Here is a 16,061-nt window from a genome sequence, read left to right on the forward strand (position 1 = left end):
TTATCGAGGAGCATTCCCGAACAAAAAAAGGACTAAATTATAAAATATCAATAGACAAGGACTAAATTGAAAATATAAAAAAGATGAAGGAGCAGAGCATAAAAAAGGAGATTTGTTATGGTCAAAAGAAAGTAATGGTAATTTGAAGTTAAATTAATATAAATATGATATTGGAGTAATGGCTATGAAGGTCTACTCATCGTTTTCTTAAAAAGGAACCCTTTTGTCTCTATATACGTCTTTTTTCATTCATTCACATGCAACCCATCAAAATAGAACCCCAAATAATAATTAATTAATTTTTAAAAAAATATATATTTTTAATTTCAAAGTAATTATACATTTATTCGATTCTTCGTTTTTTTCAAACAAAACCGAATAGAAATAGAATCACACTGCTACCTTCAATGTCCTGACTGTTCACAAAACGTGAGAAGCAGATGAATAATTATCTGATTCTTGAAGATTTTCTAGAAAATTGTATCTGATCCATTCGTTTTTTTTTTCCCTCGGATAGATGGTCTGGATTTCGTATGGGTTCGAAACCTGTTGAGATGTGACGGGAAATCATTAATTGTTGAAAAATAACAAAAATGTTTCTTTTATTCATAGAACGTGCGAAGCAGATGAATAATTATCTGCTTCTAGAAGATTTTCTAGAAAACTGTATCTGATTCATTTGTTTTTTTTCCTCTTACAGATGGTCAGGATTTCGTATGGGTTCGAAATCTATTGAGATGTTCACGGAAAATCTTGAATTGTTGAAAAAATAACAAAAATGTTTCTTTTATTCATAGAACGTGCCATTTGCTTCTAGAAGATTTTTTAGAAAACTGTATCTGATCCATTCGTTTTCTTTTTTCCTCTGATAGATGGTCAGGATTTCGTATGGGTTCCAAACCTATTGAGATGTTCACGAAAAATCTTGAATTGTTGAAAAAAGAACAAAAATGTTTATTTTATTCATAAGACGGGAGAAGCATATGAATATTTATCTGGTTCTATAAGATTTTCTAGAAAACTGTACCCGATTTATTCGTTTTTTTCTCTGATAGTTGGTCAGGATTTCGTACGGGTTCGAAACCTGTTGAGATGCCCACCCGAAATCATTAATTGTTAAAAAATAACAAAAATGTTTCTTTTATTCATAGAACGTGCGAAGCAGATGAATAATTATCTGCTTCTAGAAGATTTTCTAGAAAACTGTATCCGATTCATTGGTTTTTTTTTCCTCCGATAGACAGTCTGGTTTTCGTATGGGTTCGAAATCTATTGAGATGTCCACGGGAAATCTTGAATGGTTGAAAAAAGAACAAAAGTGTTTCTTTTATCGAGACCACCGATAAATAAATAAAATAATAAATATATTTCGAGATAATTATATACTTAATAATTATAAAATTTTCTTTTTTAATCTTTAACTTACTCCCAACAAAAATAATATTATTTTAAAAAAAAAAAACTGTATTTTTTATTTGAGTTATTTAATTATATGCATTAATCCAATTTAATTTTATGCAAAATTTGATTTTCATTCAATTAACAAATCTATAAAAAAAATATAACATTATTTTTAGCGTTAAAATTAATAAAAATCGAGTATAGCGTAAAAAAATCGAAAGTTTAGCCATCTAATTTTTGAAAACTACGTTAAAATTTGTCGTAGAAATATTTATTTTAAATTTTAAAATTATTTTTTATTTTATATGGGTTAAGAATCACGAATCTCCACAATAGTATGATATGGTCGACTTTGAGCATAAACTCTCGTAACTTTGCTTCTCAGATAGTATTTTTGGAATCCCGGGTAGGTGGGACTTTCATCCAACAATATGAATTATATTTTTTTTAATTCACCTCAAAAACGCTAATTTATATTATTTTTTCACAAAATTTAAATAATTAAAATGTCCCAATAACTAATAATAATTCAAAAAAAAAAAAAAAAAAAATAGCATCGAAGTAAGAGAAGAAGGTGCGTGGAGCATATGATTGCTGAATTTATTTGGCTTTTGTCCATCAGTCAAATTTGAAGCACATGAATGCATGCTTACCCCTAAACTTTATATTATAATTATTATTATTATTATTTATTTTAATACACCTAACTCAAGCACCTACTTTTAATTATATTATTATTCACCTATTTCATTTTATAATATGATAGGTAAATTTTGTCATTGCTTATAAGTCACATTATAATATGCTAAAACTTTGATAACATGTTGTATTTTTTAAAAAAATACTTAGGTATATATGTTGTATCTTAGGGTCTCCCATACATAATATTTATACCTACCTCTATGTTAGCCTCCCCTGAAGATTTAATGGATAATGAAAGTTAATGTTACAATCACCCTCTTTCTCTCTCTCTCTCTCTCTCGTTATTATTTTGTGTAAATTTACTCGAGAGTTCCCGACATGGAGTTTTTGATTTTTTATAGAGTGCTTGCAGCTTTGTCCGAAACGCTTGCAGCCTCCCGTCAAAATCTTCGAGCAAGAAGCAGGCAGATATAAATAGTCGATAGCAGTAATCAATCGTTTCGAACTCGACAAAAGGCTATAAAATATAAGTTTGTAATCGAGCAGATAAAGTACATTACATAGTCTGTTTTAGGGAGTGGCAACTTACCCATTCAGTGACTTTGACACTGGACGTAATGGGGTATTGTTGGGTCGGGTGAATTCAATAATAGACGCTTGTTGGCATTCCGGCCTTCCTTCTCCTTTCAGGGCCTACCCGAAAGAGAATCTAATGTTTATTGGTTGTGAATATCTGAATTGGATGAATTACCTATCTTAATTTAATATTTGAAAATAAAATAAATGACAAAAGTTGGAACAAAAAATTGTGAGCCTGGAACGTGTAGTTAAAAGGGACTACAGTGTCGAATAAATAGGAGGCTATTCGAGACCTCTGTAAGCCTCAGATGAGGCTTATAATGTACTATTAGTATCTGTCCCGAGCTTCAAAACTTGTTTTTCTATCAATTTTTAGTATATGCCATGAACTCCGAAACCCGTCTTTATATCGGTTATCCTGTATTTGTCGTGAGCCGTGGACATCTCTACCCCTACCAATGTTAGGTAGAAAATACATACAAAAAGAAGCAAAGCATTGCCATCTTGCGCTTATATAAACCCTCACACACACGCAAGCTAACTTCAGTTCATACTAAAACAGAGCTTCTCTGCTTCTTCATCTTCTTCACAAAATGAGTCCATCGCCGTCAAAACCCAGGAGAAAGCAGCAGCAGCAGCCGCCGGAAACGACGCCCCACCGTTTCCTCGGAGTCCGACGGCGGCCATGGGGCCGATACGCCGCCGAGATCAGGGACCCTTCCACCAAAGAGCGTCACTGGCTCGGAACCTTCGACACCGCCGAGGAGGCCGCAGTCGCTTACGACTGCGCCGCCCGCTCCCTCCGCGGCTCCCTCGCTCGTACCAATTTCCTCTACTCCGATTCTCTCCCCCCTCCGCCGCCACCTCCCTCCGCCGCCCTCCCTACCAATCAAGCTCCTCTGCTTCTGCCTACTCCACCGCCTCATTTCCACCAAATCCCCCCTTCCAGAGACTCGCCGCCAAGCCTCTTCTCCGTCGACGGAGACGGCGGCGCTGAACTCCCGCCGTTTCCTCCCGCGATTTCGTCGGAATCAGAGAATTACAATTACAATTACAATTATAATCAGGGTTTAATGGAATTGCAGAACTCTGGATTTGAATATTTCGATCAGTCTCCGACTGACATCGGATCGTGTTTCGGATTTGATTCGAGCAGCGAGTACGTGCATGGCCCGATCTTCAGCTCAATGCCGGCTGTTTCCGACGCCGGCGCCGGCGAGTTTCTGTCTCCGGCGGCTAATTTCTATTTCCCTCAGTCTTGAGTTTAATTATTATCATATTATAAATTAGAATAATATATATATATATTATGTAATGTAATGCATGCGGATAGTTTGACTTTATCCTCTCAATTTAATTATAATATATATATATATAAGTATTCGCACTTTATTTAACCTTTCTTTTACTATTACCTTTATACTTTCAACAAATTTAATAAATAATCTTAAATTAAAAAATAAATAAATAATTCTTACGGTTAATTTGGAATAAAAATAGTTATTATTCTATTTTATATTTTTAATTTTTTTAAATACTCTTAAAATTTTAAAATATCTCATTAATATATTTTTATTTAAAAAAATTAAAAAAAAAAACTTTTACGGTCAGCATTGTATTTAAAAATTACTCATAAAATATTTAAAGTAGCATTAACGCCCGTTAAATTTTTTTCTATTGTTAATTTATGGACGAACTGTCCATCGACATGTCATAAATTATCTATATTTTAATGTTATTTTCAGAATTTAGAGTATTTTGAAACGTGAAATTAACGGTAAAAATATCAAAGTTTGAACGTATTTTTGAAGTTTTTTAGTTGAAGGGTATAAACTAAATTTTCAAAATTTTAAGAATATTTTTGGAATTTTTTTTTGAAGTTAAAATAATATTTTTTAAACTTTTTAAAATTTTAGAATATTGTTTAAACAATGCACAAAATATTTTTTTTTTATTAATTTAGCAAAAATAAAATAAAAATAAATACATGAAATCGGTAATTAAATGAATTTTTTAAAACTGACCAAGCATATAATTTATTAATTTTGTATTAAACATATGTTTATTATTCACTAAAAGCATATAATAATTTTTCATATAATAAAAATATATTAAAGTATATAAATTGCAATATAAGACTTTAATGTATAATTTAATGAAATTGAAAGACCACAAATAATAATATTTGTTCAAAATTATTTTTAAATTTTACTTTAAACGATTTTGTTAAAAAATAAAAAAATAAAAAAATAAAAAAATATTAAGTGGTCCGACCCGACCCGACCCGTCTTATAAATATCTACAGAAAATTTGGTCGGCTTGCTTCCACGTACAAAACCCTTCAAAAACCTCCACGTTCATATTATCCGTCTCTGTAAATTTCTCCCATTCACAAAGCTTTCTTCCAGTCCTTCAATGGTGGAATTTCCATCTCCATTATCTTCTTCACTCGATTTTCCACCTGCATAACAGTACCTCAGTTCTCGTCTTTATTTGTCTCTTAGGTTATTCCTTTAATGGCTCTACTTTTACCCACAGCAGTCGTTTCTTCCTCCAGACCGCTAGTCGCCTTCAGACTTGGCTCATTTCCCAAGCTATGGGGTCTCTTCAACCGCAACTGTAATTTACGGCATTGTTCCAAGCGATGTGTGTCGATAACTAATGTCGTCTATGCTGAAGATGTTATGGTTCCTGGTGCGGCTAAATCGGCGAGGCGGAGAGAGAAAATTGAGCTCGAGCACGACTCTATTACGGTTCTCAATGAGAGAATTCGGCGGTTTCATGTAAAGAGGGAGTCTTCGAAAACGGCTATGGACGCCGAGGAGGCGGACCGGTATATTCAGATGGTGAAGGAGCAGCAGCAAAGGGGCTTACAGAAGTTGAAAGGGAATAGGCAAAAGAAAGAGAGCGATGGTTATGATTATAAGGTTGATCCTTATACGCTTCGTTCTGGGGATTATGTCGTGCATAAGAAGGTCGGTATTGGCCGGTTCGTTGGAATTAAATTTGATGTTCAGAAGGGTTCTACGGAGCCTACTGAGTATGTGTTCATTGAGTATGCCGATGGGATGGCGAAGCTTTCAGTTAAGCAGGCGTCTCGAATGGTGTATCGCTATAGTCTGTACGTTTGTTCGTTCATTTACCCGCTTATGCATTCTGTTCATGGTGAACTTTCGTAGAATTATTCGCTACATTCATTGAATTGTTCAATGTTGGCCGTCATTTGGTGGCACATGCTAATTCATAATAGCAGACAAGTAGTTGGATTCGTGAGGATAAATAATTTGAATGAGCCTGCTAAATCAAAACTTCCAAGAATGAGTTTAAACTCAAGAATATATTGTGAATGAATTGCTCTTAAAAGGGTAAGAAAATTATTCAGAGCAGTTGTTTGGAACTATGGTAACTAGTCTTTCTGGAGTTGAGGTTATACGAACAAATTCATTATTTGCTTTGTTATGTTTCTATTTACATATCCATGTTTCATTTATTTCATACTTTATTACATTTTCAGACCAAATGAAAACAAAAGGCCTCGTACATTGAGCAAATTAAATGACACTACCACATGGGAAAAGAGAAAGACCAAGGGAAAGATTGCAATTCAGAAGATGGTTGTTGATTTGATGGAACTGTATCTTCATAGGTTGAAACAGAGAAGGCCTCCCTACCCGAAGTGTTCGGCTATGGAGGAATTTGCTGCTCAGTTTTCTTACACGCCTACAGTGGACCAAAAAGAGGTACTTTCACTCAAAGGCTTCTGCCCTTTCATTCCTTGGGTAGGGAGGGTGGAGCTTCTTGGAATTTATCCAACTCCCATAAGGGAGCCTAACGAATAGTTTCATGTATGGTTTTGAATTGAAATGTTACATATGTATATTTACGTTCCCATCAACTTCAATTTACATTTCGTCCTTAAACTATAAGTTTTATTTCAGTTGAATAAAAAATTTAATAGTTTCAATAATGTTATCGAACTTATCCATTGAGCAAGTTCTTAATCTTAGAGTTGTTTTGACAAATGATTGGTAATATGACATTGTACATTATGATTGACTTATATAAATAAGGATACCTAGACATTTAACAACATGGAATCGCAGGAATTTATTTAAAACAGTGTAATGGGTCAAAATTCATTATCACGACATCAATGTTATCTTTCTTTGAACACAACAATCAAATATTATTTACCACATCATCTTACCATTTATTTTGGGAGGAAGGACTAGGGATTCTCTATAAACAATTTATCAGTTTTAGGGACGACACTAAAAACTAGCCTAGAGTTTAGAGATGGAATCAATATTTTAGTCTATCCCATTTGTTTGACTTCTTAAAGTCGTTCCAGATGTCTAAATATGGGTCTGGATCAATTGCTCATGTTTTACTGTTTGTACCAGTGCATACTAAATCATCTTCTATTCATTAGAACATGATATACTGTTTCTGCTCTAGTTCATTTATATCTGCAATGGCAAGCATAATAAGTTTCGTTAGTATGCGTTTGTATATTTATACCTCCACCAATTCATCTTTATATTAGCCATTAGATGCTTTCAGATTATTGCTCTATTACTTTAAAGACCTAGATCCCTACTTGTGTTTTCTGAAGTTTCAGTGGATATGCATATTCTACTCTCTTCTTCTTGTAAAGTATCTGTTATTTATGCAGGCTTTCAGAGATGTTGAGAAAGATTTGACAGAGAGGGAAACTCCAATGGATCGTTTAATTTGTGGGGATGTTGGCTTTGGTAAAACTGAGGTTGCACTGCGTGCAATCTTCTATGTAGTCTCAGCAGGAAAGCAAGCTATGGTTCTAGCACCAACGATAGTCCTTGCCAAACAGCATTTTGAAGTTATCACACAGAGATTTTCTTCTTTTCCTGATGTTCAGATTGGACTATTGAGCAGGTTTCAGGTACCGTTAGATAAGCCTTAATTATGTGAAGACACCAGCATATAAGTTCTGGTAAAACGGCAAGGAATAATTCTAAGTCACGTGGACACAAACAATATAAAGTACTTTGAATTTCTTTATCCGTTTGGTGCATGTAGGCTTGGCTTAAATTATATTCTTAAATAGTTTGTTTTGTAGCTGACTCGACATGAATGTAACCGCTTAATCTTACTTTTATTCTGTTATGCGAACTCACTCTAAAAGAGTATAACTGCTGAATGTCTAAGCTAACTATACACATTACGACATGCAGACAAAATCAGAGAAAGATAAGCATCTAGAAATGATCAAAGAAGGCCAATTGAACATTGTTGTTGGGACTCACTCACTCCTTGGAGATCGTGTTGTATATAGTAATTTAGGGCTTCTAGTTGTTGATGAGGAACAGGTTCCTTTTTTTTGGTATCTCATTTTAGTTTGCTATTAATCATCCTGGTCTGGTGTAAGAGTAACTTACTTTCCTTCTGTTTCTTTTGTCTTTCCAGAGGTTTGGTGTCAAACAGAAGGAGAAAATAGCTTCTTTTAAAACTTCAATTGATGTTCTTACTCTCTCTGCAACACCGATACCGCGGACCCTGTATTTAGCATTGACTGGATTTCGCGATGCTAGGTAATTGAATCAACGCCTGTAATTCCTGAGTGAAGATACTGTTGGGATTTGTTGATTTCTAATTATTCTGGTATCCCTTTCTACTTTTGGATCTAAATCACTGCTATCTTTCTGTGCTTTAGCTTGATTACAACTCCTCCTCCGGAAAGAGTTCCAATAAAGACCCATCTCTCAGCATTCAGTAAAGAAAAAGTGAAATCGGCTATTAAGTATGAGCTGGAACGTGGAGGCCAAGTTTTTTATGTTTTTCCTCGAATTAAAGGTAATGCATTAACACTTTTTTTTAAGTTTTAAATTGTACTGTACGCTCAACTCTTAAGAACAGCTTTTATTTATCCATTCCTTCATGGCGCTACTTTTTAATTATGTGTATATGTGCATACGTTCTGGTTACAAACAGTTTCCCTTGATACTAACAAGGGAGAATGGGAAAATAAGATCCAGGCAAGCCAATTAGAGAGCTTTTTTGCTCCTTTGCCTGCCTAGGAGGCCCTCTTTCACCCCGTTTTTGTACTTCCTCTTTTCTATTATTTTTAACTGGCTTTAATCATGGATGGAGAATACCTACAAAAATGTTTATAAGGTTTTCCAACAGGATGGCAACGTACAACCCCCCAAAAAGTGATCATAACTCTTATCATTTCCTTTGAAAGGATGGCTGCTGTGAATTTAATTGATGAGACTATAAAGAAACATCATTTGCACAGAAATTAGTCCAAGGTATATATGCAGCATCTCCAAATTGGTGATTGCCATTTCCCCCTTGCTCTGATTGCACATGGAGCACCTGACTGTCAGGCAATATTTGGGTTCTTAATTTTGTCAGCAATCTTAATTGGATCTAAGTTCAAATACTTAAAAAAAAAAATTCTTTTCCAATTAGCCTTGCAGAGAAAAAGAAGGGAAGAGGCTTTTGATCGCTGTGATATCATGGAACAAGGATTTATAAGTAGACTAACACATCTCCAAAGCCTATCGTTTATGGTTGCGCATTAGATTAGGAGAAAAGTTCTGAATCTTCTTAGCCAAAGAAATCAATTATTTTGTTTTTCATACCTTAGATTCCTCCTAAAACCAAAATCCTATAATGTCACTTCAACATCTGGACAATCGCAAATATTTCTGAATTTTCATTTCAAATGAGTTCTTTCTGATAGGGAGATAGCTGAGTTGACATCTTTATCCATTTTACATGATACTTTTGTTACCTCGAGTTTTAGAGAGAACAGAGTTTGGACACTTGAGTCTTCCAACGTGGTCTCTTGCAAGTTTCTCTTCTTTAGCCTTGTTCCCCATGTCAATCTGTGTGAGTCCCCTTTCTTCTTCCCTAGAAGGAAAAAGTTATGAGAATGCGTGCCACAACCTCTTCTCAATTGCTAATATTTTGGTTTATATTCATAGTATATACTACTAAAACCTAGTGACTTGCTACTTCGTGCAGCAACTAGACACTGATAAAAGGAATAAAGATTGTAAAAAACCTTTGGAAGCATTTGATGTGTGGTGCGCCATTTAGTTCAATACTCAACAGAGCGAAATAATTTAAGCAGACAAGGAACTTTGGCTTAAGGGTGGTTTACAGGTAGGGAACCTCTAGCACATTGTATATTATTTGTTGGGATTTGGTCTCTAAATAACCTTAGTTTTTTCTCTTTAGTTTCCATACCAAGAGTGCATCAAGGACACTTGAAATTATCTCCTCATAGTTTTTAGATTCTCTACTGCAAATTGATTTGCTGGTGAACTGGTGGGGTTTTTTACATTATGAAGGTTAATAGTTCAAATCTCCTGCGGTTGGCATGAATTATCCAAAGGAGAGTCTATTGATGTTGGAGACTTGAGCTCAAATGAACACTACCAATTACACTAGAGGGATCCATCAAATACTTTCATTTTGAGGTTAGAGGTTCTTTTGACCTCTCACCAAGTTTAGAGGTCTGAATCTAGGGCTTGAGTGTCACATAGAGATTTGAATTAAAGAATTTTTATACCAGTAGTAATATGTAAGAAAATATAATTTCTTCTCTCTACTTTATAAATCACATGTACGTTATTTGCGAGATCCTTTACTTAGCAAGCTAATTAAAATTTTAATCTGACCTATTAATTAGAAAGCAAATGTAAGAAAAGGGGGATACATACATACAAACAATATGTTAGTGAACCACAACAAATGAACATGAGTGAAGTGAATTCAATCATTTTCTCCCTTCAGAGATTCACGGTTCCCAGGAATTATTTAGTTTTAAAAAAAGGTAAATAAAAGCGAAGCCCAAAGGAGGCTAAAACAGTTGCAAAGTCCTCTTCAGTCTGTGGAAACATTGTAATTACTATTTCTATCATGAGAAGACCAAAAGGAAAAAGTAGAAACGTGATAATATCCAAATATTTTTTGATTGCTCCTTTCTGGATATAATAACCATCATGTAATTCCTAAAGTTGTTTTCTTGATTGTGTTAAGTTGCATTTCTTATCATTGCGCCAACAATATGCACTTCTTTCCTATTACATGCATTTATAAGAAATTCATGCAGCTTTATATCCAGTTTGGTAATGCCATAATTGAACCACAGGACTCGAGGAAGTGAAGGATTTTCTTGAGGCGAGTTTTCCAGACATTGAAATAGGTCTTGCTCATGGAAAGGTATTTTGTGTCCCTTTGTCAATTATGTGAGGCCTTAGTGTTGAATTAGCCGCTATCTAATACAACTTGAGCTTTAGCAATTGTTTCTAGAGCAACTACATTGACTGGTGAGCTAGAATATGTTTCAACAACAAAAAACGTGCTCTGCTTTAGTTCATTCAAGCTTAGGGAATTAAGAAGTATAATGAATAAATTATTTTGTAGGACACTCTTTTTTAATTGCTGGATATTGTTTTTTCATGGGAAAGACTCCTGGTTCGTTAAGATATCAAAGCATCATTTAAGGTCTAAGGCTATCATACTAAAAATATTATCAAGCAAAACTTAGTTCCCGTCAGGAATACCTTCGTGTTCAATCTTTGAAAATGTTGTAGCTGCATATTTTATTTTTTCATTTCACTTATATAGCCATTATTTGCAGCAATACTCAAAGCAACTTGAAGAAACCATGGAAAATTTTGCACTTGGTGCTATTAAGATTCTTATATGTACGAATATTGTTGAAAGTGGTCTGGATATTCAAAATGCAAACACCATCATTGTTCAGGATGTTCAACAATTTGGGTTAGCACAATTATACCAGGTCTTGCCTATTCCCTCTTTTATTTCATTTTTGTCCGTCTTTGAGGAGAACTATGTTCTTTTAAAATTAACATTTCAATCTTTGTTTGGAATGTATATTTTTAAATGGAGATCAAGAGATGATACTATTGAATGTTGCAAAGAGGAAAACTTGCTTTTTATGGGGTTTTTTCTAATGCCCCTTGGCGATGGATCAAAAAATTGAAATGGTCATATAATTATTGTGTTTGCTACCTTTTATCTTTATGAACGTTATAGTTATCTTTATTTTTTTATTATTCTACTATCTTCTTTTACTCTTTCCCTTACGTATCTCTCTAACGTCTGATAGCTGCGTGGAAGGGTGGGCCGGGCAGACAAGGAAGCTCATGCGTACTTGTTTTACCCAGACAAGGCCCTGCTATCTGATCAAGCACTGGTTTGTAGTTTCAATTCCATCTCATCTTTGCCATTGTAAACAATGTGGATGTTCTACACCATAATAATCTATCCTGGGCAATATGATCTTGAAACTTTCGAATTCTTCTAGTGTTTATTGCTCTTCTTTATTATCATTTAGGAAAGGCTTGCCGCTCTTGAAGAATGCCGTGAACTTGGGCAAGGTTTCCAACTCGCCGAGAGAGACATGGGCATAAGAGGCTTTGGTACCATCTTCGGTGAGCAACAAAGTGGTGATGTTGGAAATGTGGGCATTGATCTCTTCTTTGAAATGCTTTTTGACAGCTTGTCTAAGGTTTGTAATGATTCACCATCTACTAGTTTATATTTTGAGAGGGCAGCAGTTTCTGGCATGAAATAATGCGAAGTACTAATAATGCTTAAAATTTTTCACTGAAGTGCTAACCTCGTTTCTAAAACCAAATGTTGATTTTCCTGTGTATTTTTCTTGTTGCCATTGTTTCTTCTTTCTGTTTCCTTTATCTTCTGCAGTAATGATGTGTGAACACATGCAATCTACAGTTGATCAATTAGCTAACTTTTGAATTATGGGTTGGTTGCTAATTTCTCTAATTCTGGATGGATTCTTTTCCTATGAGTTGCAGGTTGACGAACACAGGGTAGTCTCTGTCCCATACCAGTCAGTAAAGGTACTTTCTTGACTGGTGTTTGTTGAAAAAAAAGAAAAAGAAGTTTGACTATTGAATTTAAGGGTCTAAATAGTAACTACTTTTCATGGTTCTAAGTCAGCTATCTTTTGTTGACAAAGAGAATTACGACATCTTTAACAAGCAAAAAACAACTTGACTGCTTTGTTTCTACTGAAATTCAGTTCAACATTGACTGCGTTGTGAAACACAACTTGTCTTCTAGAGATTGTAAGTAAAATTTGAAGTCGAAACTTGAAGGGGTTGGTTGTCAATTGAGGGAGTGAGAAGAGATAAAGACAAGTAATAATTGAGAAGCTTTTTTTTTTAAACCAGAAACGGAGCTCTTCATTAAATAAATGAAACAAGACTAATGTTCAAAAGATACAATCTCCATGAGGGAGTTGAAAAATAAACAGAGAAGAGATATAAAAAGTAATATTTGAGTTGTTAGGCTTGTGTTTACTAGAAGGAAGGTTCAAGTTTTTCCAACTACCTGGGTATCTTGTTCTTCTAGTTCTAACTTCTTGCAGTTTCTTTCTGTATTTTCTTATTCACTATTAATATAATTCTCTAGTTTATATTTTAAATTGTGTCTGATTTTTATCGCTTTCTAACAGATTGATATAGATATTAATCCTCATTTGCCCTCTGAGTACATTAATTATTTGGAGAATCCCATGAAAATAATTAATGGAGCTGAAAAGGCGGCTGAGACAGACATCTGGGCTTTAATGCAATTTACTGAAAATTTGCGCCGTCAACATGGAAAAGAACCTTACTCAATGGAGATTCTGCTGAAGAAGCTTTATGTGAGGAGAATGGCAGCGGATCTAGGAATTTATCGGATATATGCTTCAGGAAAGACCGTTTGCATGGAAACTAAAATGAATAAGAAAGTTTTCAAGTTGATATCTGAATCAATGGTATCAGAGGTGCATCGAAATTGTTTGACTTTTGAGGAACATCAGATCAAGGTGAGCATATAGAATATCTTGCTGTTCATTTCTTGATTTGTTAAAGTTTATTATTCTTGATCTTGGTCTTGATCTCTAGCCTTTTCTCCACCTGCTGTGAAATGCTTAAACATATGAAATGGAAAAAGTAAAAGGAAATTCTATATGGAAAAATATTAAAATTCTTGTTACTTTTTAGTCTACTTGTAACTTTTTCTTCGGAAGAATCAAAGAGAAAAAGAACAATGATCGGTCTTAGAGTTGACAAGGGCCCGAATCACTGAAATGGCTAAACACAGAAGGAAAAAGAACGAAAAGTCCTACCAAACACCCCAGTTATAACTTAGGCCAAAAATATCATGTGACCGAAGTACAACCGTAGGCAAAAGGGAGGTATTGAAATCTGCAGGGTATGATTATGAATGTACGTAAGGAGAAAAAAGAACTGAAGGGTAGCATATGAATGTAGGGAAGGAAAGTTCTTTTTTTTATTGATTCAGTTTGATGAGAGAGCACATTTGCTGCATAATGGAATGTGAATTCTGTTTAGATCTTTGCTTTCAGGGGAGTGTGTTGAACTCTTAAATCCTTCTGCAAGGTATCTTCCCTTAATTGGATTCCGTCCTTTTTCCTTTGTCCTATACATCATATGAAGTAAAGTAAGCATCATTGTGTCAGCCATACCTTCTTTTTTGTGTTACATTGTGTCAGCCATACTAAATAATCTATGCGCACAAAACTGAAAACATTTGAACAATGCTGCTCGTGTATATCTGCATTCTGTTTCTAACCTATGCAATTCAAAGTGGCATCTTACTGTTTTTATTCTCTTTGTCTCTCCCCCTTTGCCTTTCACCTTTGGCAGGCTGGACTTCTCTTAGAGCTACCAAGAGAACAACTGCTAAATTGGATCTTTGAGTGCTTGGTGGAACTTCATGCTTCCCTCCCAGCCTTGATCAAATACTAGCTCTTATTACAGCAGGTTTCACAATGATTTTCTTAATCACAAGGCTTCATGCATATAATGTCCATTAACCAGCCTTGTTATTTTAAAAGCCTGAAATTTAGACTTGGCCTCTGAGGTCTCTGAACAAGAAGCTTTTGACATGGAAAATCTCAAATCCCAAGCAAAAGTATATTACCTGTTGTTAGTAAGCTGGAACAAGCTGATGGATATCACTTTCGAGCATTGTTTCAAGGTAAGCCTGGGATAACTGAAAACTGTTCTTTTCCCTCAACTAGCCTCTTCTTTCAACGGTTTTTCTTATTGCAGGATACGAGCTGGAGTTATCTTTCCAGAATATATAGCAGTGCCCGGGATCTGCTGGTGTATACGACGTTATCGAGACTCCAAGAAGGCTACGACATCACTCAGGTTACAATTTGTTCTGCCCCTCATTGTCTGTATATCATATCCTTTAAATCTTGTTATCAAGTTTGATGAGAAGCACAGTTCTGTTTTATTCAGATCTTAAAATTTACATGAGAAGAGGGTATGTTGTAAAGAAATTCTATGTTAATAAGTACAAAAAATTTAGGGAAGGGTTGAAGTAGGAACCAACAAGCATAGAATTATTGAACATTTCAGAAGAAAATTGTGAGAAAAATGTTCTATATTATTATATCCACTTTTGATACCCTTTATTCCAGACTGCTGTGTGCTTCTCTTTATTCCATGCTCTATTTTCTGATACTAAATTTCTAAAATTAAGCTTGCTTTACCATAAACTTGATGCTCTTGTATGTTGAGAAATCTGAATCCCTAGATATTGATATACCAACTTGAGTTTTCCTTGTATTATTTACCCCTCAAATCCAATATGATCTCTCACCCTTTTTCTATGTCATATAAGCTCAACATTGAGTTAATTACTCTTTGCTGCAATTCATTAATGAAAGCATGCATGACTGAAGCCACTTAGATATGTGTCAACACTCGTGTAAAAACCGTTGTTCCAAGATAACAGATATAACTATAATTTGATCTGGAGGTCTAAGATGTATGTCTTAATAAGTTGAACTATACTCATGTTGACAAAATTTTTGTAATGTATTTTAGAAATAGAATTGATCTTATTTTCTTAAGGTTCCTTTTGATCCCATAAAAATGAACCTCTTGTTAGATTTTTACCCAAAATTATGAGAAGTTTTGGGTTACATATCACTTCCCAAGGATATTGGTCCCCAAAATTCTTTTAAAGAAGCTTCATAAAGCTGGAAAACAAGCACAGGTTTGGAGCCAAGACAATAATCAAATGAACTGTTCACCAAAAGAAAAGGAAAAAGTTGATGATCAAATTACATTAGTGCAGCCATTAATGTCCATTTATTTCTAAGACCCCTCATACTCCTCCTGCATTGTTTAGCAAGAAGAGATTAGCTCAGATAAAGCATGATGATCATCAACAGATCATGAACAAATTATCCATTCTACTAAGCCAGCAGCTTCATTTGTTTGTGTTATTGCATCTTTGAACCTTGTTATGCAGTGGCTGTGCCTTCCCTCATGGCCGCCCTTCCTGGCCACGTGAGGGGTTAGGTCTGTGGGCCCGTAGTTGGGTTGACCGAGTTCGTGTGGTGGGCCTGTTGGCGAGGAACTGGG

The 16,061-nt window shown here is 34.8% G+C and overlaps 2 protein-coding genes across 2 annotated transcripts; both read left to right on the top strand.

Annotated features, from left to right (window-relative positions):
- Positions 1–3,187: 3,187 nt before the first annotated feature.
- Positions 3,188–3,891, top strand: LOC111801785 (ethylene-responsive transcription factor LEP-like). Its single transcript, XM_023685981.2, has one exon. The coding sequence runs from the start codon at positions 3,216–3,218 to the stop codon at positions 3,882–3,884; it is 669 nt and encodes a 222-aa protein (XP_023541749.2). The 5' UTR covers positions 3,188–3,215; the 3' UTR covers positions 3,885–3,891.
- A 1,065-nt stretch (positions 3,892–4,956) lies between these two features.
- On the top strand, positions 4,957–15,108 carry LOC111792403 (DEAD/DEAH box helicase). Its single transcript, XM_023673831.2, has 14 exons — positions 4,957–5,743; positions 6,137–6,362; positions 7,298–7,543; positions 7,836–7,970; positions 8,068–8,192; positions 8,315–8,454; positions 10,766–10,836; positions 11,258–11,419; positions 11,750–11,836; positions 11,978–12,151; positions 12,462–12,506; positions 13,124–13,480; positions 14,325–14,658; positions 14,733–15,108. Exons 1-13 carry the CDS (start codon positions 5,139–5,141, stop codon positions 14,424–14,426), a joined length of 2,475 nt encoding a protein of 824 aa, XP_023529599.2. The 5' UTR covers positions 4,957–5,138; the 3' UTR covers positions 14,427–14,658; positions 14,733–15,108.
- The last annotated feature ends 953 nt before the right edge of the window (positions 15,109–16,061 follow it).

The sequence above is a fragment of the Cucurbita pepo genome, chromosome 1, assembly GCF_057944985.1.
Source record: "Cucurbita pepo subsp. pepo isolate OVF chromosome 1, ASM5794498v1, whole genome shotgun sequence".
NCBI classification, from domain to species: domain Eukaryota; kingdom Viridiplantae; phylum Streptophyta; class Magnoliopsida; order Cucurbitales; family Cucurbitaceae; genus Cucurbita; species Cucurbita pepo.